General features: G+C 43.2%; 1 protein-coding gene across 3 annotated transcripts; it reads right to left on the bottom strand.

The window, feature by feature from the left end:
* Positions 1-371: 371 nt before the first annotated feature.
* On the bottom strand, positions 372-27693 carry rtn3 (reticulon 3). Of its 3 annotated transcripts, XM_084042548.1 has the most exons (9): positions 27392-27693; positions 22310-22363; positions 13345-15822; positions 8239-8446; positions 6767-6905; positions 5551-5620; positions 4382-4428; positions 3592-3650; positions 372-3192 (listed from the first exon to the last, which is right to left on the bottom strand). In XM_084042548.1, the coding sequence occupies exons 1-9, from the start codon at positions 27480-27482 to the stop codon at positions 3144-3146; spliced, it is 3195 nt and encodes a 1064-aa protein (XP_083898674.1). In that variant the 5' UTR covers positions 27483-27693; the 3' UTR covers positions 372-3143. The 3 variants fall into 3 exon arrangements, with proteins under 3 accessions (XP_083898674.1, XP_083898672.1, XP_083898673.1); XM_084042546.1 differs by lacking the exon at positions 13345-15822 and having other exon boundaries at positions 22316-22363; XM_084042547.1 differs by lacking the exons at positions 13345-15822; positions 22310-22363.

Raw genomic sequence — 27693 nt, forward strand, 5'->3', positions numbered from 1 at the left:
TCTTGCTTTTCTTGTCTCTCCACTGTAATATCTAATAAAAGGAAAAATCTTTTACAGATAAAAGTAAAAAGAAATTAAGAGTGCAACATTTATTTAATCAAACTAATTGATTTAATTAATTTTTTGGTTTTGATAATCGATTATCAATAGTTTGAGCATGTCATTCTAGGTTATCATTATCCCAAAAACATTGCCCATCTACAAGCCCACAACAATTTTTGCACGACACAGTTGTGATATATACAATAACACTTTGATTCTTTGATATATACTTTAACATCATGGTTCAGATGTACTGAGGAGGTTTCATTCATCTTGTCCAGCTGTTAAGTGCACTGGAGTGAACAAAACACCAAACCACAGGTCACAGGTCCTTTGACATGTTTTTATTAATTTCACTTTGACATCAGTACAGGGACCACATAGGGGTTTCTTCTTTTTTTCCTTGCAACACCGTTCCCAAAAGCTCCAAAATATGAACTAAAGGTCATAGCTAACAAACAGAGCTCAGATGTTAGTGAAACACATCTACATACCATTAGAGAATCGAAAAGCAAAAGGAAATAAAACCTTGCCAAATAGGAAAAAAAAAACAATAAAAATAAAGCCATTCCCGTCACACACGCCCCATCCCCAAAGAAAACAGAGGGCCCAACAAGTAAAGGGAAATACAAAGCAACATGCTCCGAAGGTTAAAATGTGCATGTTGACTTCATAGTATATATTACACTCTGAAGAAATAAGTCATCTAAGAAACTGTATCTAAAAGAAAGAGGTTTTGTAGTAGTACTAGTCTATCTCAAAACATAAGTAGCATAGTGAAACGTAACATAGCCTTCATTTGAACAAAGGTTTCACTGTAAGGTGGCGTGTCTGAACAGCTGGATTGCCAGAACACTCCAGTTTTCACACCACACACATTGGAGAGGTGACGTCATGATGACGAAATGTTCCAGCATCACAAGGGACACTGGTTTACCTGACATGAGATACGCTCAACTGCATGTGTGCGTGTGGTTGGCAGCGCATGAAAATCAAACCCCCATAACAAACATGTATCAACAGCTTGGTATACAGTGAACAAACACATCGTGAATCCAGTGGCTTGAGTTTTAAGCCTAATTGAGACTTTGTTGTACAGGGTGATGGATCACCTTTTTAAAACTTGGAAATCAGGTATTTTCGTTGAGCGTCACGGCCATATGACGAGGTATAAATTAGGCTGAACTTTTAAGTGCCACAAAAGGCTTGACACAGACAAGACACATGCACAGGAGATCCACCAGGCATTGCCGACACATCTGTGAGGCAAATTCTCACCAAAGGACACAAGATGCCACGACACGCACAGCGGATGGCATGCATGAGGAGGAACGTCCTACCAATGTTGCAGACAGTGAAAACATTCAGCAGTTAGACATTAGAGTAGTAAGAGTAGATACTGCATTAAGAGGCAATGAGGGAACGATCATAGCCGATCCTTCTAGTGTTGGCCATTCAATGTCAGAGAGGAGGGTCTGCGCTAGAATAACGAGTGGCTGACAGAGCTGAGACGTAATGACCACAGAATGGAACGATATTGTGGCGTTTCAGTTTGCTTCTATTATTAAATCCCTTTAAAGGCTTAAAAAAACTGAATCCATAAACACCACTGAAGCAATCAATTACAATAATAATCTTATAAACAAAAACAGGGTCAAGAATATGTTACAGCCTATATAAAGGATGAAAACAAATGTTTTTTACCCCCAGCTCACATGCGCTTCATGGCATCTGAATAGAAAGAAAACCAAGAGCACTAAAACCAGACGCAACATCTTCATGTTCTCCATGTCATTCCAGTCAAAGATTAATGTTAAGAATCATGATGACACTTTATGGAGCTTATGGTTGCCGCTGTGAAGCTAACAGGGAGTCAAAGCAGCCATTCTATCTGTAATAATATCAATAATAGTAATAATATCAATAATAGTGAATAATAAAAATGTACAAGTGAAAGTGATACTTCCAATATATTACTACTTAAACAAGTGAGTCAAAACTGAGTTATGCCTGCTGTAAGGAGTGGAGGGGGAGGAGGTTCTTCCTTTTATATAAAAAGCGAGGCTAACCTATTTCCATACAGCAGAGAAGAGTGCCTGTTGTTGGCTTAAGGTGTATATGTACAAAAAACATTTAAAAAATGCATCAAATCAAAAAAACAGGGTGAACTAGACCAAATTATCACAGCTGGCGTCGGTGTTCCAATCCTTTTATTTCAACCTGCTCCGTGGGCTTTGAGAACAAAAGAAAATGGTTTCAGTGCATTGCAGAAACTTACATACATAAGTGTCTTTAAGGTGAACAGAAAAAAAAATAACCATAACTCATTAACTAGCCACTCAAGTAACAGAGGAAACCCAGTCTCACCTTCCAAAAAAACTAAACTTAGCTTCCTTGTCTATTCAAACGAATGTTCATACTATTAATACAACTGCTGTAATGGGTGAGAGAGCAGGAAAAGACTAGCCACACATTACACCTAAAGGTTATTTATTCTATTTTTTTAATACAGTTTTCTCTTTTTTTCCCAGATTTTCTAGCCTGTCTTCCATTTACTTTCAGAGAAATGTGTCATTAAAAGTACAGACATTTGCTTTTTGCGAGACAAACACCCATCTTTGTAAAATGTAAAATGCCGCACAACCCCCCTCTGTCACTGTGCTCTACATAAACCAGGTCATAGATTCAGTCTAGTTCACTTGACCCTGCCTCTGTTTGTTATTTAACTTTTAACACATTGTGGCACTCCCAAGACAGGCAACCAACTGGTCACAGCTTCTTATGACTTTCCTCCGCCAGCTACACTTATGCACCTTCCTGTCTTGCCCAGGTGCACGTCTTTTTTTCCTAATGCTTGTAGTTAAGCTCTGCAGTAGTTTACATTGAATATTGAGTAGCTCAGATTTATTTTTCTTGTACTAGCTGGTTCAGTGCGGTGGGGTGGCGGTAACGTGGTTGGAGGATGGATGGATGGGGGGGGGGGGGTTAGATGTGGGATATGGGGAGAGGACGGGGGAGGGGAAGTTAAAGGACAGAGAAGGGTACTTTTAGGATGATGAAGATGATAATGGTGAGGGGGGGGGGGGGGGGTGGGAGGGGGATCATTCCGTTTTGCTACGCTTCATGGTTCCGGGGAGTTTTTCTTGCAACCTGTGGGGAGAAGAGCAAACAGGACAAATATAATGTCACCATCGTGATGAATGTGTATCTCTCAGTATCTGTCGTGGGCGTAGTGTGTGGGGGGTGCCTATCTCTCTTTGTGGGCTGAAGGTGAGGATTATTTCTACACGTATTCTTGCATTTGTGTAGAATGCACCATTTAGTGTGCTATTGTGTAATTTGATATCTTGAGTGAAGCCCAAGTTTTACTTCATCATACGAGGGTGTCGCATGGCAAAAATAGCTCATCTATATCTACAAACTCACAAAACATCGCAAATGCAAGGCGTTTTGAGCTTGTAGATCTGTTATTTTCACCGTGTAACACAGACGTTCGGCGGAGCATAAATTAAGCACAAGACTGACGCACTAGAAAATAGCTTCACTTACTTAGCCATTGTGGAGTTGACTTGAGTACGTGCAATGTCAATGTACTGATCGATCTGGGTCTAGAGGAGAGGAGAGAGGGGGGAGGAGTCAAATACTATGCATTTTATACGGTATGACACTTCATTCATTTGTAGAGGTATTTCACAGCAAAATCCTCAGTGACAATTTAACTGTGACAGTGTAAATACTGACCGTTGAGGATCAATTTCTACACTTAATTTTAGTCACTGAGGATTGCGCTGTGCAGAATTTACACACATCAGTCACGGTCAATGAATAGCTGTACCACAGTCAGTTATTTTTATATTCTGCACACACATGCATGGACACAGAAACATAATTCCCTGAACTTTGATCTTCCCGATTCAAAACCAAATGCGCTATGAGTCTTTGGATCTGACTGAACTCTATCCCAGAGATACCAGATTTCCAATCTACATGAAAGCAGTCTGGTGTCAAATTCAGCGCGATTGGCTCAACTGACGAAGATCCCGTTTCTTATGAATGGGGGCCAATGGCATTTATTCAATGTTACGGTCGGTGACATTTATCTTGTTTTACTGGCAGTGACTTTGCATTATCCATGCTGCTCGGTACAAGATGGTGACGATAGGCTCCAGTGTGTGATAAAGGCTTTAGTCATTCAGTGAGCTCATCCTGAGTGAGTGCTGATGGGTATTTGCCGCCAGCACTATGATGTCACTTCTGCCTGTGGAGGAGGGGTTTTGTGATTCACTGCAAAGCGAACACATCATTTTTTTACACACAAACACAAAGGGCGCAGGCTTACCTTGTTTTTCTCGTAGATCGGGGGAATGGCAAAGAGGAGGATGTCACCTGGATAGGAGATGAAGGGAGAGGGATGTTATCAAGTGTGTTGGGTGTAAATCTACTACATGAAGTTCATGAGTCTGTGGGTTTGTCTGTCTGTGTGCCCGGATTATGGCCAAATATGGACACACACCCATACAGTGTCCAGTGACTTGAATAGCAAGCAGCACAAGACCGTGCTACCAATGTGATCATCCCTTCTCTGTGCTATACCATCTAATAAAGCAGAAATGCCTTAAAAATGAATAAATACATTCTGACTACATATTGTCACTGTCAGGCAGACACCTCATATCTCCAAATTCCAACGTTCTATGTTTTTTCGTCATTTAATGCCCTACTTTGTCACACAAGAGAGACCGGCTATTTTCACTATGTGTAAAGGTTTTTAAATTAATAAAAAAGAAACCGTTTTGATCATACAAGGTTTCCACCCGACACCAACTACGCATATGCATTGCACATGCCAGCAACCATGACGTACTTTCACACCGATGTTTTGCAGGGTGCGGCTTCATTTAAGAAGAGTCAGTATGTGAGATCGATCAGTTAAGTGTTCAGGAAAGGAGACGTGCCAAAGCTGCACTTACAGTAAGCAAATGCACATTGACATTCTTGAAACGTGGTGCAACGGGGTCATTAGGCGGGGCTGACCGAATGTAAAGCTGACTGTCCATCTGATGATGGTGCAGTCTGGGGGTAGCCAGGCAGCAACTACTCCAACCCCTTACTGCCTTTTATCTAGCTCTCCAGTCCAGTTAAAAGGCTGGCAGCACTGGACTAAATGAACCCGACGGCCTTGTTACAACACCCTGGGGTCTTTAAAGCCTCACAGAGTTGTTGGCAATGTAATAATGTGCTGCTGTTTAAGCATAAGAATCATAATGCATATCCTCATCGTACAGTACTTTTGACATGCCCCAAAACGGCACATGTAAATGTCAATGTGTATTCTGGATTCATTGTGCATATGTATATGTTCTTGTTGCAAGTAATGCACACATTGTGCATCATTGTAAAATATTTACATACAGCAGTCCAACAACAGCCAGGCTGAGGCTCTTGGCTAGGCTGCCTTGGCTACCATCGTGTTTACACCAATTGCTTTCCTTCCCCTTGGGGCCTTACCTAGGATGAGGATGGTGATCCCGTTGAAAACAGCTCCTACATATGTCATCAGCCACATGACTACAGCCAGCTGTGAGAGGAAAACAAAGTGCGCATGAATTAGAACCAGGGGTTCCCAAACCTTTCCGTGCCGAGGACCCTGCGCTCCCCCATTGCAAAATGGCAACACAAAAAAACACACACCAAAAAAAATCTGAATCTACAAGCTCATAATTGCGGCAACACCCAATTTCCTTTGATGAAATTATTCACCCAGAGAGGTGAAGTATTTTTAGGCATCTTTAAAAACTACATTATCTTCAGAAATGATGTGGCATCATGTGATCCACCACGAGGCGCTGCAATTAAATCTTGACACATTTCTATCAAAAGAATTTGCAGCAATATAGCAAAGCAGTGAGTATGACATCGCTAATGCCACAGGGCTTTAGAGGGGAGGAATCGAGGGGGCGAGGAGGGCTGGGATCATAGAATGGGCTCGGAAATCCTTGTGACTGCACAGAGTATTATCTCTACTTGGCTGCTCTTAGGATAGACTGTCGCACTGCTCCGATGCTTGCTTGGTATGAGTAGTTAGCTCCCTACAGCTGCCATTAAACGGCAGCACTGCTTCTCTCTGTACTGTAGGGCTCTTCCGCCATTCTCCTCTCCCCTCCCTCTCTTTCTCTCTCTGTAGCTTATCTGATGGCTGCTGATGCTACTCCGTCAAAATCAAAATCTGGTACCAAATCTGACATGGATCCGGGCAAAAGCAGTTAGTTAACTAGTTGGTTGAATCTAAAAAACTACGTACAAATTGGTTCGGTTCCCATAGGACAGGTGCTGAGAACCACTGCACAAAATCCATGATGTAAAGAACTAATTATAATGACGACCTCTCAGGGTCTTCCCGTCTTTCCCACATTATCGAGAGGTTTTCTACAGACTGCTGTTGTGGAAAAACTGCTAAGTATTAGAAACTCTAAGAAGGCTGTAGGCGTTGAAGCTTTATCGCCGTGCAGGGAGAGTTATAAAAAGACCACTGCGCAACAGACGACTCCGGAGAGAAAGAGAGAGGGAGGGAGCGGTAATAGTTTGCTGTCAACAGTAGCCAAGACAAACACGTGCAAGCAGTCAGACACAGACACACGATCGTATGCTCAAATGGGGAATGAAACTGAGCAACGACAGTGGTCCAGTCTTTGGGTCCGTCTGGTTTAGCTGAGGCCATGCCCACCTTCAGGGAGTCCACGAGGTCCTCGACCAGGAAGAGGCGGCTCAACTGCTTGAGGGCTCGGTTGATGTAGGTCAAACTCTTGTCAACGTGCTTGCGGAAGGTCTCAGGGGGAATGCTGACATCCTTATCCATCAGCGCTCTGCGGAGGAGGGGGATAATACAAAATGAGGTTAACCGGCTACGTGTTAATTGTTACATTAATAATTAGCCCTCTCTAACCATCCACTTTTGCTGGATGTTAGAGAGAGCTAATTATTAGTTACTCTGGATTCAACCTGATAATGTAATACCATGACAAGGCTACTTCATTTAATCTGTTTCTATGATCTATGGTTATTTACTTAAAAGGAATACTTCATCCCAAAAAGGACTACCCCCGCCCCCCCCCCCCCCCATCAGTTACTCACCCCATGAAGCCTTGAATTCATGGACAAGTTTTGTTTGTGCACGTGCGCGTGAACTCAGCTCGTTAAACCCCACACGCCCGCCCAGGTGCATTCCTCAGTCATGCTTGAGACAGTTTACACCTAAAGTGTTCCTAAATAGAAATGTTTCAGCTACATAGCTGCATGTTTTAAGTACTGAAGATATGACTGGATACAAGACACTTGAATATATGACACTGAGTTATTTGAGAGTTTATAGACCTTTTTTTTTGCTGTTCTTAATCTTCGCAGCCCATTAACTTAAATTCCTTGTCTGGATTCTTCCTTCACCGTGAAGGAATGCGACACGCAAACGTTCAGCATGAATTCAAGGCTTCACCTGGTGAGTAACTGAGAGAGAATACGTCATGGGCAATCCTTTAATTGTCTTCCTCCGCCATTTAGGTTCTCCGTTCTTCATTTCCCTTTGTTTTAAAGAAGAAATTAATCAGATTTCTTTGCTTTCCAATCTGTGTTGTGTACTTGAATAAGTGCTCCCCTCAGGCTCTGGCTCAGCCATAAAGGTTGTTCTATAAATAAAGGTAGCAGAAACAGATTCACTCAGACGGGTGTAATATCATGCGCCGCCACCATGCAGGCCCTCACATTCCGTTTGAGAGGGGCTTTTACAAGCATGTCACCTCAAAGAGGTGCTTGATACTGAAACAGAGTGGGAGTCCAGGGTTAAAAACACAAATTCCCTTCCATTTCTGCATGTTGTATTCAAAATTTGTAGGACAAAAATACAAGGTACAAGAAAATACACATTCCAACCATGTTATTAATGCTAATTCAGTACAATGAGACGTTTTTGTCAGTTGTTCCAGCCCTTGAGTTATTTAGGGAGCAAGATAGCTAGCTAGCCAGCCTTCTTATTTTATTCTTATAAGACTAACACTTTGTTTTAATATACGTTGAGACTGTTTTGCCATATTTCTTTTGCCGTAGCTACAGACGGTACCTGTAGCTACCGTCTTCCCTTCACAACATGACACCGCAGAAACGGTGACACTCTTTCCGGCGACCGACCCACCACCCCTTACTCACTTGAAGGGGTGTCCATCGTTGGACTTCTGCACGGCCTGCACAACAGATTTGTAGATGCGGAAGGTGATGGTGACGCACAGCAGGGCCAGCAGCAGGTAGGACGCCACACTGATGAAGCTGAACGCAGCCAGCGACAGAAGCAGCAGCATGGACAGGCCAAAGACCACGCCCGACTTCTTGGGGTCCCGCCAGTGTATCAGGTCGATGACTAAAGAGAGAGACAGATAGAGAGAGATGGAGGAAGAGGATGGGGTGAGGGGTGGGATTAGATAAAGAATACGTAAGATAAAACCGTTATTGATTTCAAAGAGGGAGCGAGAAATTGGGTCCTTACAGCCGCCGGTGACAGGAAATGGATAGAGTTTCAATCTAAAATAGAAAGAATTAATTGAAAAATAGAACGGAAAAACTCTGATGAATAGAGTTACTGTATATGCCAGGTCATTGTAGACCTGGTATCCTATAGGGTGTATAGTTTCAATGTACAGATTATTGATTTTTTTAATATTCTACTGTTAAGATTGATGATAGGCTCTTGGTTTACCCATGATCCTATTACTATTTCTATGCATTTGATGTATTACGGTAATATTACTGTAGTGCGTTTGTTTGCGATTTAAGGCCAGAAGAAATTGGGTGGGGAAAGAAAACATCACAAAAGGCACCTAAATCACTTTACTTGTTTCAACAAAAAATGCACGTGCTCTCCACGTGCGCTTGTAAAACATACATGAGTGGGAGCACAGGACTTGTAGCCGCCGAGATTATCTCAGACCTCAAGAGCCCACGAAACGCCATGAATAATACACAACGAACGCACCACAGCTCCCTTCTGGCGTCTCGGGGCACGTTATCAGCCACGTTGCCTGTTTTTGTGTTGCATGTCTGCAAGGAGTCGTACATGCATAAGTGATAACCTGTGTGTGCTTGGCTGTTATGTAATACAGTGCTGGTGTGGGGGCTCTCCTATACATGAGAGGGGCATTTAAGAAGCAAAAAAGACCTATGCAGAGTACCACGTGGATCTATGCCTCAGGGAGTGTGCAGGCCTGTGAGTTCCAATGAATTTATGGCAGTACAGAGGGGCCTTGGTATCTCGCCTTATCTCCCTTTCTTCATGCAATCCCTCTCTCTCTCTCTCTCTTCTTTTGCGATCTCACACACTCCCTCAGAACGGAACTGCCGTTTGCACTTCTCTTGTGTGTGTCCCCCAGTTCAACATTTCTGACAACAAGGTGGCAGGCTGGGCTCCTAACCAAGAAAAAAAGTGCTTACAGACTCAAACTGAAATGGCGATAGCGCTCCTCTGTCGATTTCCTCTCTTCTTTCCCTCTGGCAGAAAAAGCTCAAACCCTTTGAATGTGCGCACACATGCACTTTAAGTGCTCGCACACCGTAGACGGAGAAGCACAAACAGGCAACATACCAATTACAGGCTAGGCCCATTACTAGCCTGGCAAATGGACTGGTACTGCCTGGTACTACTGTGACATGCAGGCATTGGTGGACAGTAATGAAGTACATTTACTTGAGTACTGTATTTAAGTAAAACTTTTTGTCTTCATATTTTCTGATTTCACTCCACGACACTTCAAAAACAGATATTGTACTTTTGACTCCACTACATTTCTATGAAGGGAAAAATAACATAATGAATTAACCGCTTAAGAACCTACTTCAAATATTAGTGAATAGCAGCTCTACAAACTCACAGCGCGGTGAGCTTGTCTATCTGCTATTTTCACCATTATTGTTATTTACTTTGTCCACACAATGTACTGCGTCCACCACTGCATGCACGACAGCCTCGCCCCCACACAAACCACGCAGGAGTGAGCAGCACATACGAGAGTTGCAGCATCAATGCACCTCAGGCATGGCTCGTCAAAATAGGGCAGCTAGCTTCAATCAATATGACCGTATGTTACCAGCTGCTCTGTAGCTAACAAGAAGATGGGCGATGAGCATTTATGACGTTACACAAATCTAATTGGGAATAAAAACATAATTGAGATATATTCATTGGTTAGATATATTCATTTATTAGCAATAGGATAGGGAAATGTATTTCAGTAGGTATTTCCACAGAAGTGAATAGAAATGTTGCAAAGACTTGCAAAATAAACGGCAACAAATAAATATCCTTATTTCCAATAAGTCAATGTGGCCAATTTCATAGTTTTCTAAAATGTATATGTTAAAAATATGGATTAAATGTGGCTATGTGGTAAATTTAATGTGGCTATATAAACGGTTTAATTAAATGATGAATTCAATGAATGTTCAATAATTATTCATACCAAAGACGAAATGATGTACGAATTGATTTTTAAAAATGGCTACCTAATGTCTGGAAAAACAAATGCATTATAATGTCCTGAATGTGCAATGTGTCAACGAGGCGGGGCAGGGGGGGGCTGTTTACAAAAAGAAAATTCATAGGCTGATGGGCTTGTTGTGCCGTCGTTGAAACAAGAGGAAAAAGACAGAGCACCCCTCTCTCTGCATCTATTGTTTCTGATGCTGGCTGCTGAGCTCACGATGAGAGCATGAGCGGGGTTTCCTCACCCAGCACTGCAGGGGTCTAAGTCCCCTCCCAGCATGCTTTGCCGGTACCCACAGGGAGGCAGCCTGCGTTTGACGGACCTCGTTCATTATCCCTCCTCCCTCCCTCTCTGCGTTACAGAGGCCCCAGATCTATCGGAGGTCCCAGCGGCAGTGCAGCCGCAGTGGCCTGCTTTCTACCTTGCTGTGCAGCTCTTAAAGCTACAGGCACCGCGCTCAGCCTCCGTAGGCCTGCTACTGTAAATTTGTGTGTCTGTATGGGCATATGTAAAGAGTGTGTGTGAGCGCTTGTTCTCACACACACAAGTCTATTTGTGCATGGCCTCTTTACAACATAGCCACGCCTAAACAGCTACAATTTACAGCTTCACCCCCTCACAGGCGCTTTATCATGACCATCTGAGCAGCTATCAGCTGGGTGAAGCTGAAACTGAATTTCCCCCATGTAATTAATAACGTCTACACAGAGTCAAATGCCATAGGTGATTACAAACAGCAGTGTGACAGATTCAAGTCTGATTCAAGTATTCACATGATTATACATGATATCCACATGACATGTGGTCCCACCCTTCTTCCTTCCTCAAAGGATTAGCAGCACAAATATTTCCACGTCAATTTCAACTCTAGAGCTTTAAAAAAAAGTGTAGTAAAAAGTATGGTGGTCAAGTGGGTTCTTGGGAATCGGATTAGAAACTGGTATGGCGCGAGGCAGCATTAAAGCTACAATCGGTGGTTTTATGTCCGCTGTCTCCCTCTCCCATCGGAGACAGAGAGAGGTTATTGCATTGATGCCTGAATTACAATAAAGATGGTGACGCGCCAATTACTTCAAATAACTTTGATATTTTCACATTTCAACCAGTCGGTGTCCTACCCAACACCAGGCGTCAAGATTTCTCTATGGAAGAGTAGAGATCACCTCCAACACTGCAGATGAGTTCATTTAACTATAATACTGGTTAAACATTGTATTCATTAAAATAAGTCTCAACTTAGCTTTATGCCCAATTTTTTGTTGTTTTAGGGTTAAAATCTGTTATTTTCAGTGCGTAACATGGTAGTATGTCGAAATATAAGTTAGCCAGTCGTGTTAACAATGGATGTTAGCCAGCTAAAACAGGCACACCCCATGTAATAAACTCTCACCTAACCAAGCATACCCCGCCTAATAACCTACAGAGTAGAACAGCACTGCAGAGAGGAGACTAAAATAGCATTGAGGTTCACGGCTGAGGGAGAGAGGACTCAACGACTCAGGACAGCGAACCAGAGAGCTCCTTCAACAGAACAAAGTCATTATAGCCTACAGAGTAACAAGAGTGGAGGCTGGGAAACTTGGACACATCTTGACAAAAGAAACGTGTCAAAACTGAAACTGACCCATTCACTGTGGGGCTCCTGAGGTACACTTTCCCCCAGTTTCTGGTTGCCTGAGAGACCAACCCACAAATTCCATGATGTGCCAAGTGTTGGCCATGTACTACTATGTACACTGCATGTGTCAGGAATCAGGATTACTGTCTGCATACCAGCCTCTGTGCATGTGTCTCTGTTGCTTTGTGTGCAGTGGGGGGGGGGGGGGGGGGGGGGGGGGGTTAGGGGGGTATTGGCAGTGGCAGTGCATAGGTTTGACTAGTAACGGTTTCCAACTGCTATACATTTATAGCTCTGAACACTCGGCCCTGTCCAACTGACGTGATTAGCATGCAATTCACAAACACATTATGCTAGGAATTGTTCTCATATTCCTGACATATCATTTCACAGTCTCAAGGAGACATGCCTCTACATCACACAAAATAATTGAAGTGCCCCAAAGGCTCACAAACATCCGATTAATTTAGCATAATGTCCCTATTTGGTATCGACTCTCATTTATAACATTAAAACACATACAATTGAATACAGCATGAGATATTCATGACTTGACTTCTATTTAAAGAAATTATGAAAAAAATGTATCTCATGTCTTATCTCACTCCAACGGTCGTCTCCTACAAAACGCAGAGTGCTGTGGAAAGTTGCATCAAAGCAGAAACCCGACACTGGGGATGGACTGTGCCGCCTGATGTCAAGGGGCCCAGCAAGCAGACACTCATACACCATGTCTAAAAACCCACCAATGCCAAACAGCTAAGGACATAGGGCAGGACAAAGGGTCACAGTCTTAAGCATGGGGGGGGGGGGGGGGGTTGCTAGACCATACGCAGCTTCTGTGTCAATAGTGACACACTACAACACAAGCTATGAATTCTGTGACAACTGTGCTTACAATGTCACCATGAACTGAGTAACCTCTACAGCTTTGGTATCCATTGAAGTTTTCTCTCACGAACTGCCATTTCCGTTATGAGCAATAGATATATGTAAAACAGGTTTCGCCTGCTCTTCAAATACATGCAGCCCTATTCGCTATAAGGGATTCAAACATTTTGAGTAGGATCACAGGCAGGTAAGAGAGGAGACTAAGTGAAATAATTTTGAGGTGTCTGCATGAGAGGTTAGCAGGCCTACAGCCCAGAGGAAGGAAGGTGTTACCTGAGAAGTGGGTTAGTATTGCTGTCAAAACATGCTCAGCAAGGTAGTAGGCCTCGGCCACCAACTCCTCGATGACCTCTACCTCTTTGGAATACATCCTGTCCGAAGCAGGTCTGGTTTGTGGGGACGGAGGATTGGTAGTCGGGGTACAGGAGGACTGCCGTGTTGATGTGCTGTTGGGGTCAGCTTCGGCACTTGGTTGAAACTGCTCGTCCTCCTGACTGCTGCCCAGCTCTTTGAGTGCACTGATGGTGAGGCGTTCCTGTTCGAGATCCAGCACCACAGTTGGGTGGGACTGGCTTGTTTTGGGGTACTCGATGCTGGAGAGAGCTTGGCGGAGGTCACCAGGGTCTTCATCCTGTCTGGACTTGAGGCATTCCCTCATGAAATCCACAAAACTATCGGTGGCACCAGGAACTGAACAGTCAGGTTCAATGCTTTCTGGGTCACTAGTTGTGTCAGATGTACGGTGTCCTGCCTTGGTGTCGTTCTGGGTCTCTGAACTAATTTTCTGTGGGGGAAGGGATTTTCTATTTGTCACGTCATCTGAAATGTCATTCACTGGCTCTTTGTTGCTGCTCGGTGGTTCAGTTTGGAAACAGGAATACGGGTCTTTAGGGTATTCTCTTGGAGATGGCTGACCTCCGACCGGCTTGGGAAAGGGGTCCTCATCACCCAGTGACCTGATGTCATCCCGTTCGTGAGAGCCCTTTGGCGCATCATATTTTGTGGTGTTTGCACTTAGTGATCCAATATGAATCTGAGAGTCTGTAGAATCTGCATCTGCATCATAATCATCAAATGATTGTCTGTCATATACATCATCCATATAACCCTGTTTGACAAACCCTAATTTGATGTCTGCACCAACTTTAGACAGGGCATCATGAGCTGGAACCTGAGAAGTAACGGCCATAATGCCAGGTTTGACTAGAATATCTTGCACGTCATCCGACCACTCGTCGTCATTATTTGGGAAGTCCACCTCTTCATTTGTTATGGAAGGTTTGGCAGTGAAAGGAGAAGGTTTGTCATTTGACTCTGTGCAGGACATCTGCAATTTGTCAGTTTGACCAAAATCCGATGTTGTTGCAGTTGAGACTGCGGCATTCTGTAACTCATCGGTCTTGGACTCAAGGTCTGATCCAGGTTCAGATTTACGGATCTTGTGTTCTGGAGAGCATTCGGCATCAGATCCCACCGGCGAGGATGGGGGAGAGTAGCCTCCCATGAATTCCGTTTCTATGGGGCAGGTCCCACTCCTGGTTGACTCCGATTTAGTCGCCTCTGGCTGTGGTTCTGGGGCTTGAGGGACTTTCTTAGACGGGTCCTTTACAACCTCATAGCCCTCATCTTCCTCCTCTTGGTCCATCTCCTCTTCACTATAATTTGGCTCATCAGTCTCGATGACATTGATTGTTGGGACCTGCATTTGTTTTTTCTCCGGCATGGCTGGTGGGGTAGCTATTTCCTCAGTGGGGAGTGAGGGATCTGGAGGGGCTGTTGTCGGAGTAGGGTCCTTTGACAGTCCACGAACAGAAGAGGAAGAAATAGCGACTCCATCCTCGATGACAGTATCATCCGAATCTCCTGAGCTGTCCACTTCACTGCTCTCTGCACCCCATGGGGCCTTCTTGCCTTCCAAAGCCTTACATTTTTCATCAACAGTAGCAGGTGGGGAAGGAGGGGGAGATGGGGAGCCAAAGCCTGCAGGAGGGGCAGGAGAAACAGGGAGCTCAGAGTCAAGGTTTGGTGGAGCCTGGGCACCAGGTTTCTCCTGCTGTTCCCACATGTAGGCAGTTGGTAAAAAGCTAATGTCAAACTCCTCCTCTTCGCTTTGCTGCTTTGGCGGTTCATTGAACTTCTCTTTCAGTTTTGGAGCTTCAATGGGAGAATCCATGAAAGCATCAGGGACGCTTGCAAAAGCGGCAGGGACATCTGGTATAACTATACCTCCCACCTTCTTGGTTGTAGCACTCTTCTCTGACACCAAGGTGCGTTTGTTTAAATCTACAGTATCAACAAAGTCTGGCACTGGAGGCAAATGGGCCCTCATCCAGTCTGCCGTGTCTTCAAATTCAGTGACTTGTCGCATCTCTCCAAGGACTTCAAAGGGAGATTCTGGTGACTCCACATCGGTGGAACCTCCAGAGCCCCCATAACCTCCAGACCCCCCTCTCTTATGGACAGATGAGGTGACTGGCTCAGTGGGGGACTTTTCATAGTGTCGTTCTCTGTAGTGAGAGAAACCTCCGTCGCTCCTAAAGTCTGGTTCTTTCTTCTTGGCAGCAAGAGACTCCAGTGCCTTTATTCTCTCAGATATAGGAAGCAGCTTAATTGGTGAATCTGGTTGTCCATCAGGCGGACCCGCTTCACTCCCATAATTCCCAGGTGAGAACGAGCCTGGTTGTGAAGGATATCGAAGGGAGGTGGCCACACCTTCAGAGGGCTTGTCAGAGCCCAGGACCACTCTCTTATCTGCATTGCCATGCAGAGATAGCAGCGGCGGATAGGAGAAAGGAGGGAAAAGTCACAGACACTCAAGTCCCATGCACTTCCAGTATAACTTAGTGAGGCCTTAATGCTACAGCCCAAGCGGTCATGCATTGCGTCATGGAACAGTAATATTGGTTTAATGAATGGCATCTACCCTTGTGCATGCTGCTTTGAACCATTACAAAATGTTGCCATTGAGGAGGACTCAATGAGGCAACAGAGAATGATTCATATGACCAAAATGAGGCAGCTTAAAACAAAATAAATAAGTTGATAACAGCGTAAATTGCTGTGTCTGTTATGGATGAATGTCACTTCAACACTTAATTAGAGTCTCTTCATCTTTAAAATGGTAGTATGTTTTGTTGTCACAGGTTACATATGCAAGAGAGAGGTTGAAGTGTCAACTATTCCCGGCGGCTTATGTAATTTTAAAGACACTAAACCTGGTAATGTATGCAAATGTCATTTGAGTTGAACTTGAATAGTTTCGGTTTCTATTATTAGAGGCTTCATGCCATGGACCTTAGTCCTGGTTTGTTCTCAAAGTACAACAATGCTTAGTTTAGATTCAGCAATGTCAGGGAGCTGACATTTTTGTTTCTGTTTAAACCTAATCAAGCTGTGCAAGGACATAATTGTTCATAAAATAATTGTCATTGTTTCATCCATCAGGTCATGTCCTTAATACAGAATCAGCCGTGAAAAAAAACCTGCTGGATTCAAATCGGGAGAGGAAGGAGTTATCATTCCATCTGACCCCTCCCTCTACAAGAGCCTTTCTCTGTGTTACATCAATGACTTTGAGAGAGCTGTTGAGTAGTCACTTCATGTCAAGATGCCTTTGACAGAGTGCACAGAGGAAGGATATCACAACTGAATGTGACAATTGAAACGAAACCTAATGCTTGTCTGGGAAGTTAAGTCAATGGTCAGAATGGTAAAAAGAAAATCACCTCACATCTCATTTGAAAACTAAAAAAGAGTTGACCTCTCTCCATAATATATTCAACTGGGTATTGTATAATTCAGTAGCTAAGCATAAATTCAATTATTGAAAGCAGCCAAACACCTCCAGAACAACCCTGTTCAATCCTGGACCACAACACTAGAAAACAAAAGTTATATTTAATGTTCTTTGCAACTCATTTTGAGATCTGAACTGCATTTAGACAATAAATAAGCACCCATTTCCCACACTGAGAGTTTGATTCAGATAGGCTCCCTTTCCTCATGGTTAATCAACAGAAGATGTAACTGTAGCACATACAGGAAGTGAATTAAGAGTACCGATCAGTGGCTGCTGAACTATGTCTTGGTGTGGGATTGCTCTCTCGGTCTCTAAATAATACTGTCTACTCTTGCCTTGACAATCAGAGCACTAAACATGTTAAACTGCCACTATTTCCTTGTGCCATATCTGAGGTGACAGTTTGAGTCAATGCAATGGTAGGAATTCCCTGCGTGCCATGGGGAACCTCAGGGCTCTGTGTCCACAAGATGTACCAAGCAACTGTTCCAATAATGACATGATCCCTTTCAATGCCGAAAGGCACCCCCATCATTTTCAACACCCAGTGTCAAGCGACCGTGACAGCGGCTATTTTGGGACGCGTGCGTCAGCTGCCCAACTTAACCTCTGCAAGCCAATCACTAGCTAGGGGGTGAGTTTTCGCTTTTGAGCAAACATTCAAATCAGGTAAACCATGCAGTTGTATGTGTTGTTTTTGAGGCCAAGGGCTACTTAATGCTTGTGCACCCAAATGTCAAAAAGATCAAGATTAAACTATTGTGGTATTACAATGATTAACTTACATATTACAGAATATATTTCTGTAATATTTCTATTCTATTTATTATTGTCTGCTGGTGTGTGAACCCTGTGTTAACGGTGTGGTCAGGGTGACCTCGTAGCCACTGTAGTGGCCCTTCACAGGACATGTTTGCCATGGGTGCACAACTGACTGACTGGTGCACTTTGTCTTAGTTGGGACCCCCACCTCCCCTCTCACTCATAGCCACAGTAAAATGCATTGTTCAAACTAGGCCACATGAATGGACTTTCCATCTAGCAGACAGCAATGGTAGTCCTTTGGCTGCACACTGGTAAACAAATTCCAAAACAGCTACTGCACCACAGGCACAAGCCAAAGGAAATGTCACTTGATTAGAACCAATAAGACTTCAACCCATACTACCATGGACGAGGCTCCCTTTGAGCAGGATTCATATAAAGCTGTCAACAATCTTGTTTTGTGATAGCTCACTGTTCATGTGCCATCTTCCAAATGAAAGCATCACTGGAACTTCCATGCTCTGTCTCTTATGTAAGCTGCTCTCTGCAGTAATTGGAGTTGAGTGGAGTTGTGTGCACTTAACTATCTGGGATGGGCATAAAGACTGATGGACTGGCAAATCCTCCTGCTAAACTGACTGACGTGGGGCCTTTGCCAAGGCCTCCTTCCAGTATTATGCTTACGTGCCGAGGCAGCAGAGGTCTGACTAGAGACACATTTTCTCAAAGTTTGTTATCACTGCCATTATCATTCAGTCCATAAAATAAAGATACAACTTTAAATGTTTAGTACAAGGCAGGACACTGTGCTTCACAAACATTACATTCAGCTGACAAAGCCCTGGTATCTGCTATCGATAACAGCTTAACCTAGCAATCCTAGCAAAGTCAGGCACTTTTTCTGCAGAGCAGGTGAGTCAATAATGATACGGGATCAAATTCCACAGGGCACGGTCGTGTCATCTCTAATTAGTGATGAACACAATACGTCTTACATGTGGGATAAGCCCTGAGAGTGAGATTACCTTTGGACTTCATACTGTAGTTCTGACTGTCATTGTTTAACACCCAATTCATCAGCAGAATAAATATGCATTCATATTCTATATATTATATGTAAAAAAATAAAAAGGAAACGAGGGACACAAATATTGAAAGAAGAACTGCATTGTTACTGTATTTTTCTGGCCTAGAGTCAGCCAACCTTTTATTTTGGATTTACTGGCATTTATTTTATTATCTTTTGATTGATCACTTTCACCATAGTGACATTATGATGTCAGTGGCCTATCCCATGATGGAAATGACTCCGCCCATGGGAGTGGTGGCAGAATGGTTTGATTTTCCAGTCACCACATTTGAATCCAATGAGAAGATTTTTGTGCCTGAGCGTTAACCAGCGTGAACAAGACACCAAAATGCAGTCTTGATGCTGTGAGAGAATGACCCACGACAGGCTTCCAGACATGTTGAGTCTATGCCAAGGCAGACTGAAGCCGTTTCTAGAGAGAACAGTAGCCCAATAGCTAACAAAGATACTTATTAAAGCCTTCATTTTGGCACGAGGCACCCTGCAGGTGCACCTAATCAAATATATTAAGGAGATCTGTATGATTCAGTATTTCACTCATTGACGATCACTGAAAGCACCGCTCTGGCGCTTTCCCATCAACACAGTAATTTAATAACCTCACTTTTTTTCCCCAAGTCCAAACTAAGGCCTTGGCTACACGTACATGGATCTTTTACTAAACGGATATTTTAGTCCTCCGTTTTTAAAAAGAATCCCTGGCCACATGACAAAGATAAACAAAAATCCCTGTCCACACGTAGACGCAGAAACGCATCGATCAGCTGCATGTTTCAATTTTATATCAGATTTTATATTTACATTTATTTTATAATTATATATATGAGGGGCCAAATACAAATACATTTGTAATCACATGTTAAGGCCCAATACTGCAATAGCTGCATTATTTTAATAGCATACGTGAACAGCATACGTGAACATAAACGAAAACAACATTATTATCAGCTGCAGCGCAAACAGTAGCCATGGTTCACATGACGCTGTCGAGTCTCTGGTTTATAGTGGTGTTCGTTTTTTTTTTTTACATTGCCAACTCTCACATGTACATAAACGTTCAGATTTCAAATATAAAGTGCTTACCCCTGAGCCACGGATGTTACAAGGCAATCCGAACCGTGATAAGTACCCGTATCTCCCGTATTGTTCAATAAAAAGCATTTTAATCCCATCGCCGGCCATTTTCTTTTTCTGTTCTTTTATTTTGGTAATGTATCAGAGTGCAATACACCTTCCAACCATTGGTGTCGCATGGTTGAAAGCATCGGAGAAAATTTGGAGAAAATGGCCGACGATCGGATTAAAATGCTTTTTATTGAACAATACGGGAGATACGGGTACTTATCGCGGTCCGGATCGCCTTGTAACGTCCGTGGCTCAGGGGTAAGCACTTTATATTTGAAATCTGAACGTTTATGTACATGTGAGAGTTGGCAATGTAAAAACATCGAACACCACTATAAAGCAGAGACTCTCGGCACCGGGGCGATTGTGTTTTAGGACGACAGACCCCACATTCAATCTGTGTGCGCGCCGTGTGTTCTACTTGGCGCAGAGAAAGAGGGTTTTCGTCACACAGTGAATGAGCTACTTTTCCCACCACTGTCTTATTATTAAGTATGCCATTATTTAGCCATAAATGAGCGTGCCTTGTTTAATAGACTGAAGTGTTGCTCTCTCTCTCTTCATGTATTATTATAATGACCATGAGCGGTCCGGTGTTTATGTATTATTTATTTTATTATAATGACCATGTGCGAATGCGCGATGACGTCATCGTTTCTCAAAATCTCCGGATTACATGTCCACACAGATCCACTGAAACGCATGTTTTGGAAAACCTTCACTTATTTATCCGTTTACAAAAATATCCGTTTTAGCGGCCAAAAACACCGTTTGCGTGTGGCTGAAAGGCCCAAACGCACACAAAAATGTGCGTTTAGAAAAAGATCCATGTACGTGTAGCCAAGGCCTAAAACATATTTTTTAAATTCAAATTACTTAGCCAATAGAATTCATTTACCGCTCACTGAATCAATTGAGGCATTTCCTTCTGGAAACACTACCATCGGGATAGAAATGCCTCCATTTGAAAAATCCAAATCAGCTTTAGATTTATTGCCATTTATCGTAATGTATCTTGTAAGAGGTTGAGTGGGCCTAAAACATGCCAGGAAAATGTAGACCGAACCGAGCCAAAAAAACGTACTTTGTACTGTATATCTCATTTGGTGACAATTCATTTACTTTGCTATCAACTATGGTTTATCTACAAAGCAAATGTTCCAGCCTAGACCTTGAAAATTGTGTTGTAGTAGGCTACATTAAGAACTCAAATGAACCTGAAAACAAAAGGGCAACAAAATCAGACAGTTGCTAGATGAAAGAAAACCTACTTATTAAGCTCCAGCGTGGAGGTGACACATGCAGAGAGCCTAAGAAGAAGCCATAAGCAGGTGGCAGAGTGGAGGAGGAGCAAGCAGCAGTGGAAGACAAACCCCTGGGTGGCAGATGATCCCTCACCAGTGCCGCTCATCCTCCGGGGCCTGGTTGCTGCTACAGGGGCTTTGGGGGGCATATATACCCACAGACACTGTGGCTAGATGAAGGTAGGCTCCCCCTGGGTCAACAACTTGATCCATTTTTAGCTTTCTGCTTCCTGGCGAAGTGAACTTGAACTTCCCTCTGCTTTCTTAAAATAAGGTGGCAATCTTGGGATTATATTGGATCCTACCGTGAGCGCTGCTGACCTAAATAATGCCAGCTAGCAGGCCGCGAGGACTGAAATGGATCAGATTGTCGTCATCTGTGGGGACTTGGTTTTACATTGTCTTTTAATTTGTGTATATTCTAGAGATATACTGGGAATGGGTAAGAACAGGGACCAGTGGGTGCCAAAATGGGGGAGAAGACTACATTTTAATCATGCGTGTTACAACATGCGCTGCTAGGTGGAGGCTATTTACTGAGTAAACCGTCTCATTTGAAATATGTTCTCTTCGAAAATGAAAGCATATGGCTATTCAATGCAGCAACGTCAAGAGATTGAAGGATCAAGTTCTTCTATTTCACTTAGCTAAGGCAAACCTTTGCATCACATGCAGCATGTGTATTCTACATGAGTAAATCAAATTTGCACTGAGGCCTCGGGTCTGCTATTTATGTTTTTAGGTTTAATCTCCAGTTGGGTAGTGTTGAAATAATTACCAGTACCATATGCTGGTGGATAAAGACGGGTGGAGCTAAGTTGCCCCAGTGTAGCTGTAAAGGGTCACGGGCATTGCAAGCAGATGGGCTGCCTTTACAAGGCTTCTACAAGATGGGCCGGGTAAGAGCAGTCAGGATAAGGATCGCATCCAGGTTAGGATTAGCATAGTAATGCATTTATTAATGTATTTATTTGTGCAAGCCCTTTTTAAACTTGTCTTTGGTCTGGCCTAGAGAAGGAGAGGGGCACTAGAGAGAGGGATGGAGACTTGGAGAGAGCATTACAGCAAGCGAGCATCAAGAGAGACAGGAAAGGGAGAGAGATAAGAAGGTCTAGAGAGGGAGAAGAGCAGGCGAGCAGCGTAAGAGAACCATACACTTGCCTTGAGGAGACTGAATGAGAGATACAGGCGAAGAGGAAAGAAAGGAATCTGAAAAAATAAAGGACAGAGGAATGAACATTCTACAAAAGAAGAAAATAAGTCCTATCCTCCACAACCCCCTCCCCCCCATTCTTTCTTAGAAGGCATTTAAATAGATAAATCAAAATCACTTACTCTATCCAGCCTTAACAACTCTATATCAAATACTACAAAAACACTTACTGTACGTTCACTCCACCCCATGCATATACTCTCCATATTTACTTCAATATACCATCCACAATTACTTAACACATGCATATTATATTTACTATGCAGGCAGGACTGACACAAAAACAGACAACTTACAACTAATGACATAGCAACTAAACTATTGCAACAGCATCTACCAATATATCATACCATTTATAAGGGACTGTTGTTCCTCTTTTCCTCCAGTTAAATTCTTAAATTGTTCTCCCATGGTCTACTTTGTTACCTCCAGATGCTGGCTGGACACCCACACTGCCCTCACTTGATGGGAATTATGTAACCTTGCACATTTCTGACTCACTTCTGAACCTCGTGATATTTTATTTTATTTTTTAAACAATGTTTGCCATTGTAGAGCAAAATCATCTCAATAGCCTTCACAGTGTGGAGGAGCTTCAGGGAGAAACTTCTTTTTTCCCCAACAACCCTGCTGCATGTGTACGTAAATCCGAGCACAGGGCAAGCCACAGAGCAGTGTGCCTCTGAACACGTTGAGGGAGAATCTGTGCCTTGCTCAAGGGCACGTCAGGAGTGCAGTGGGTTCGCTACTCACTCTACCGCTACCGCACTGTAGCAATGATCTAACCCATATGTCTAATGGTTTAGGAATGACAGGAGAGAGCATTCGAAGAATGCCTGGAGCTGAGATTAAAGGCTAAAGAAAGTGTGTGAGCTGCACGTTTATCAAGCGGGAGTGGCTATCACCTGCATGGACGTCTTTTTAGACAGGCTGGACAGGTTGGCAAACCCTTGTGTTGCAGCATTCCATCTCTCAGATTCATGCCAACGGCTCAGCCACCTCATTACCACACCTGTCACCGTTCACTTGTTAATCACAGAACAAGTCCTTCCCACTTATATTTCCAGATGTCAAAAATGGTTAGTGTACAAATACTTAAAGACACTTAAGCCCCAGTGCACATAAAAGACAGACACATATACGGCACACATACTGTACACCAATTGTTTCTACCAACTGTGTTGGGGATGGTCAATAATAGTTAAGAGTCGTCAGTTTCACTCCCATCTCTGTTTTGAAACCTAAGTATGTTTTTTGTTTGTATGTATTGTATGATGGGCGATTGTGGAAAGCATCAGACACGTCATTCGGTGTTCAATGTGCCGTTCATGTTCATGGTAGCTCACATGCCTCACAGGTCTTCTGTGCCATATATGTCATGGGCAGGCCAGGCATGACCAGGGGTCCATTTCATTGCTACTTAGCCTCAAGCTACCCCGTCTGGGTGAATCAGTTGAGGGTGGGCGAGTGGCCGATGGAGTTAATGATAGAGCCGCGCACGCGGGGGGGGGGGGGGGGGGGGGGGGGTTGTTACTGTCATCTCAGTCACGCCTACCATTTCAAATTCTGTCCCTGTGCTGGCACGGTCCAGCAATGACACCAGAACCCCTCATGGTTATTTTGCTGTCTCAGCCCGACTGAGTGACCTTAGCGATTATAGTCAGCTTCCAGTGCAGAGAGGGGAGGAGAGAGAGAGAGAGAGAGAGAGAGAAATTGAGAGAGGGAGAGGAAAGCCAAAAGAACTACATGTTCTCTCCAGACTCCTGCTTATATTGAAGCTAGGGCAGCCATATCAGCGCCTGGACTGCTGTTGCATGCCCTCGATCATTCCTTGGACAAATTATGCCCCTAATTTCAGCCGGAAAATGTTCATCTGAAAATCTTCAACTGTTTGTACATTGAGAACTTTTCTTAGCCAAACTGAACAAAGAATGTTTGTTTTCTGCATCTGACCTTGGCTACTGACTGACTGACAACAGGTGCATTACCAACTCAAAGCAAAGTCTGGACTTTTAGGTATAGTCATATTGGGAAGTGGCCTTGTGACTGCCTGTGCCTGGCGCTTGTAAGGTGAGGTTAGGTGACAATGAATGTTAACTCGAGTCGTCACAGGCAGCCTGTTTCCTTTTTTTGTACAAACATAAAATACATATTTAATTAATGGCTGTACTTGTACTGGAAGATATAAAAAACACGAAATATTACACGATAATAAATCAAATAGCCCCTTGTGGGTGTTGACACCTTAAGTGATATATATAACTTTCAACTGCACATAGCCTACTAGAACAGTCCTAATGGAAAAGGCAAGTTGAGAGTCATTAGCAATCATGCTTAACAAGTCAAGTTTTATGGAGAGAGTTGGCACACAACTAACTTCCCTCTTGGAGGAACAGCCCAGAGGAAGAACATTGTTGAATTGTTTGGTCTTGCAGCCTGTTAAATAACCTGGCTTATTATTACGAAGCTACCTACTACAGCTACCTCTGCATTATTGCCCCTGGAATGTACAAGTGTATACAGTTGACTTGGGCGTGTACTTAAAACATTTACATGTTTTCTATTACTGCAAGAACTTATCTGCTCATAAAAGTACACACTGGCATTGTGTCATTGAGTATAAGCTCATTAAGCTGTTTCTGTAACTGATCCCAGTCAGGAATGCAACACTGGAAATAGAAGCATGAAAGATGTCTTTCCAAACCAAAACACCCCCTGAACATCTGGTGCCAATGTAGTTTTAGAAATTAGGTCTTCAATTTGAAACATGTCACTCCCTTTGTGGCCAGGGGCACTGTGCCACTCAAGTGTATTGGGCTCATCGGCAGCAATAAGTGGCAGAGACGGCCCAAACCATCTGGTACCTCTACCTCACTAGGCATCCAAGGTTGCCAAGACAGACAATGGATCACTACAAAGCTAGCCTTTTGATTCAAGCAGTTAAAAAGAGACAATGCAAAACAACTAAATCCATTGTGTTTTGAGATGACACAGCAACATTATACACAATACATAATAATGGCCATTATTTATATGAGAATTCCAAAATGTATGGAATTTTCAAATCATGCCAGTTATTTGACAATAGACTGACATTTCCTTACATGTATGATTTACAGTTTAAAATATATTGTCAGGGCCAACCAAAAACATTCACAGCTAGCAGGCTGACATGTCTGGGGGGTTGGATATTTAGCTCACATGATAGGAAGTATAATTCTATAAAGCATACTAGCCTTTCAATAAGCATCATATGAACATATATTGCCATCATATGATCATATAAAGAAAATATCCCACAGTTCATGCCTAGTGTGGGTGATGTCCTGATCAAACAGCATTCCAGATGCTGGGGTCTAGGACCTCACCCTACTGCCCCACCCTGCTAGACAATAAACGTCGTTTTATGTCCCGGGAGACAGCAGTCAGGAGTGTATCCCTTTGTTTTCATACCTTACCTTCACACTGCCCTTAATCTAGAAATGAAACAAACAACACTGCAGAAGAGTGTTTTCAACTAATGAAATTGGTAGTGGAGCAAATGATTAAGGATCTATTTTTTGTCATCTCGACGTAGGGGGGAGTAATGGGTCTGTTTACCATTCACCCACACGAAAAGGGGGATAGGCGTCTGAGGTCCTCCCTTCATTCTGCCAGATGTACACCAAAATATGTGACTCGTCGAATTCTGTGCCTCCAGAGGTCGCGGTTTTGTGATCGTCCTGACAGATTCGAGCGTGACAAGTATTTTTCACAACGTTGGACAACAGCCGTCGTGATACACAACATGACTGTAACTACACAAAACAAACATCAAATTCCAGCCGCATCATTTAGGCATCAAATATGTGTGGCCTGCGGATGTCACTATAGCCTGCCCTACAGTATGCTTATGTGTGGCTGAGAACAAGGCTGGTTAAAGAGCAAACCTCTCACACAAACACACCGTTTCCGTTCTAGGGAATAGTTAAGACATTTGCGATTGGATTAGAATATTGTTTATCTTCACTGAATTAGGCGAAATTGCTAATAAAATGGGCCGTCCGCAGCATCACAGAATTCGACAGGTCACCAATGTAGGCATAACACGGATAACAATGCCTCTGCAGTGCAGAACATCCGCCGTAGCCGCATGGAGTATTTTCACCAGGGCTGAATAAGAGGCATAACATGTCCAACAGTGTTCAACTTCATGCCCAAGAAGTCAACGTTTGGTGTACACATAGATCAGGGCCGGTAACGTTACGTTGTGGGGATGTTATGTACAGGGGTTATTATAATATAAACCCTGCCCAGGGCCTACATTAAAGATCGCGATGACTCGACCTAAATATGCGCGCTTTGCACATTTTGGATTTGAGGCAGCTTCCTTTTTTATCCACAGCCTTGTGGGTTTCTACCGTGAAAACTGACCCGGGGATGAATAGCAGAAACTCAACACCCAACACAGTTGTTCCTGATGAAAGATAGATCACTTTACTACTGACACAACAACATGGCTTGACCTGTCTGTCCTGTTGTTAAAGGGATAGTTCACCCCCAAAATGACACATTTTCTATCAATTACTCAACCCATAAAGCCTCGTATTCATGGTGATTTTTTATTTTTTGCCGCATTCCTAAGCCAATAATTTGATGACCGGTCCGGCAGAGTGATCAAATTATTGACTAGGGAATGCGACAAAAACTAAAATATACTTTTTCTTTTTTTTTTGGGTGAACTATCCCTTTAACCCGTGTACTGTCCAAGTTCACCACAGGTGTTCCTCTTTTTGTTCATCAGCTACGCACGTTAAACAAGCGACGCAAAGGCCAACACATGATGACACACTTAACACATAATATACACAGAAATAACACACAATTGGGTTCTGCGTAAAAAAAAGAAAAGAAAAGAACCACCAACAATTATTTGCATGCATGCACGTTTGCACGAACGGGTTGGCATACTATTCAAAGCGGGGTCTCATAATAACAAACAAAACACATAAATAAATCAAGGCATCGTCGGTATACCGTCTTACCGGACGGCTTTGAGTCTTTGGCAGCAGCCGAGTTCTGTCCGTCGGTGCCTTGTGACGAGGAGATCTGAGTGGACTGAGTCATTGGATCCATTTTGTTCTTTTAGTTTAAGTAGTTGTACAATACTATCTGGAAAAAAATATTATGCGTTTGCTTGTACTTGTTGTGTGTCGACGAAACGACGACGACGACGGTCCTCTTTTATGTTTGACTTCCTCGTTATTATTTATTAATTCCCCCCAAGAAGAAAGAGCGGGTCTCTGAGTACCTTCCTTCCACGCGCACGTCTCGAGCGAGCACTGAT

The sequence above is a fragment of the Gymnoscopelus microlampas genome, assembly GCF_963454915.1.
Source record: "Gymnoscopelus microlampas genome assembly, chromosome: 19".
Lineage (NCBI taxonomy): Eukaryota > Metazoa > Chordata > Actinopteri > Myctophiformes > Myctophidae > Gymnoscopelus > Gymnoscopelus microlampas.

Coding starts and splice junctions, on each gene's coding strand:
- rtn3 (XM_084042548.1), bottom strand. CDS start 27,482: ATGGATCCAATGACTCAGTCCACTCAGATCTCCTCGTCACAAGGCACC. Junction 15,823..22,309: donor TCAGTCTCCTCAAGGCAAGT/GTATGGTTCTCT, acceptor ATGGCAATGCAG/ATAAGAGAGTGGTCCTGGGC. Junction 6,906..8,238: donor AACGATGGACACCCCTTCAA/GTGAGTAAGGGG, acceptor CCTCCTCCGCAG/AGCGCTGATGGATAAGGATG.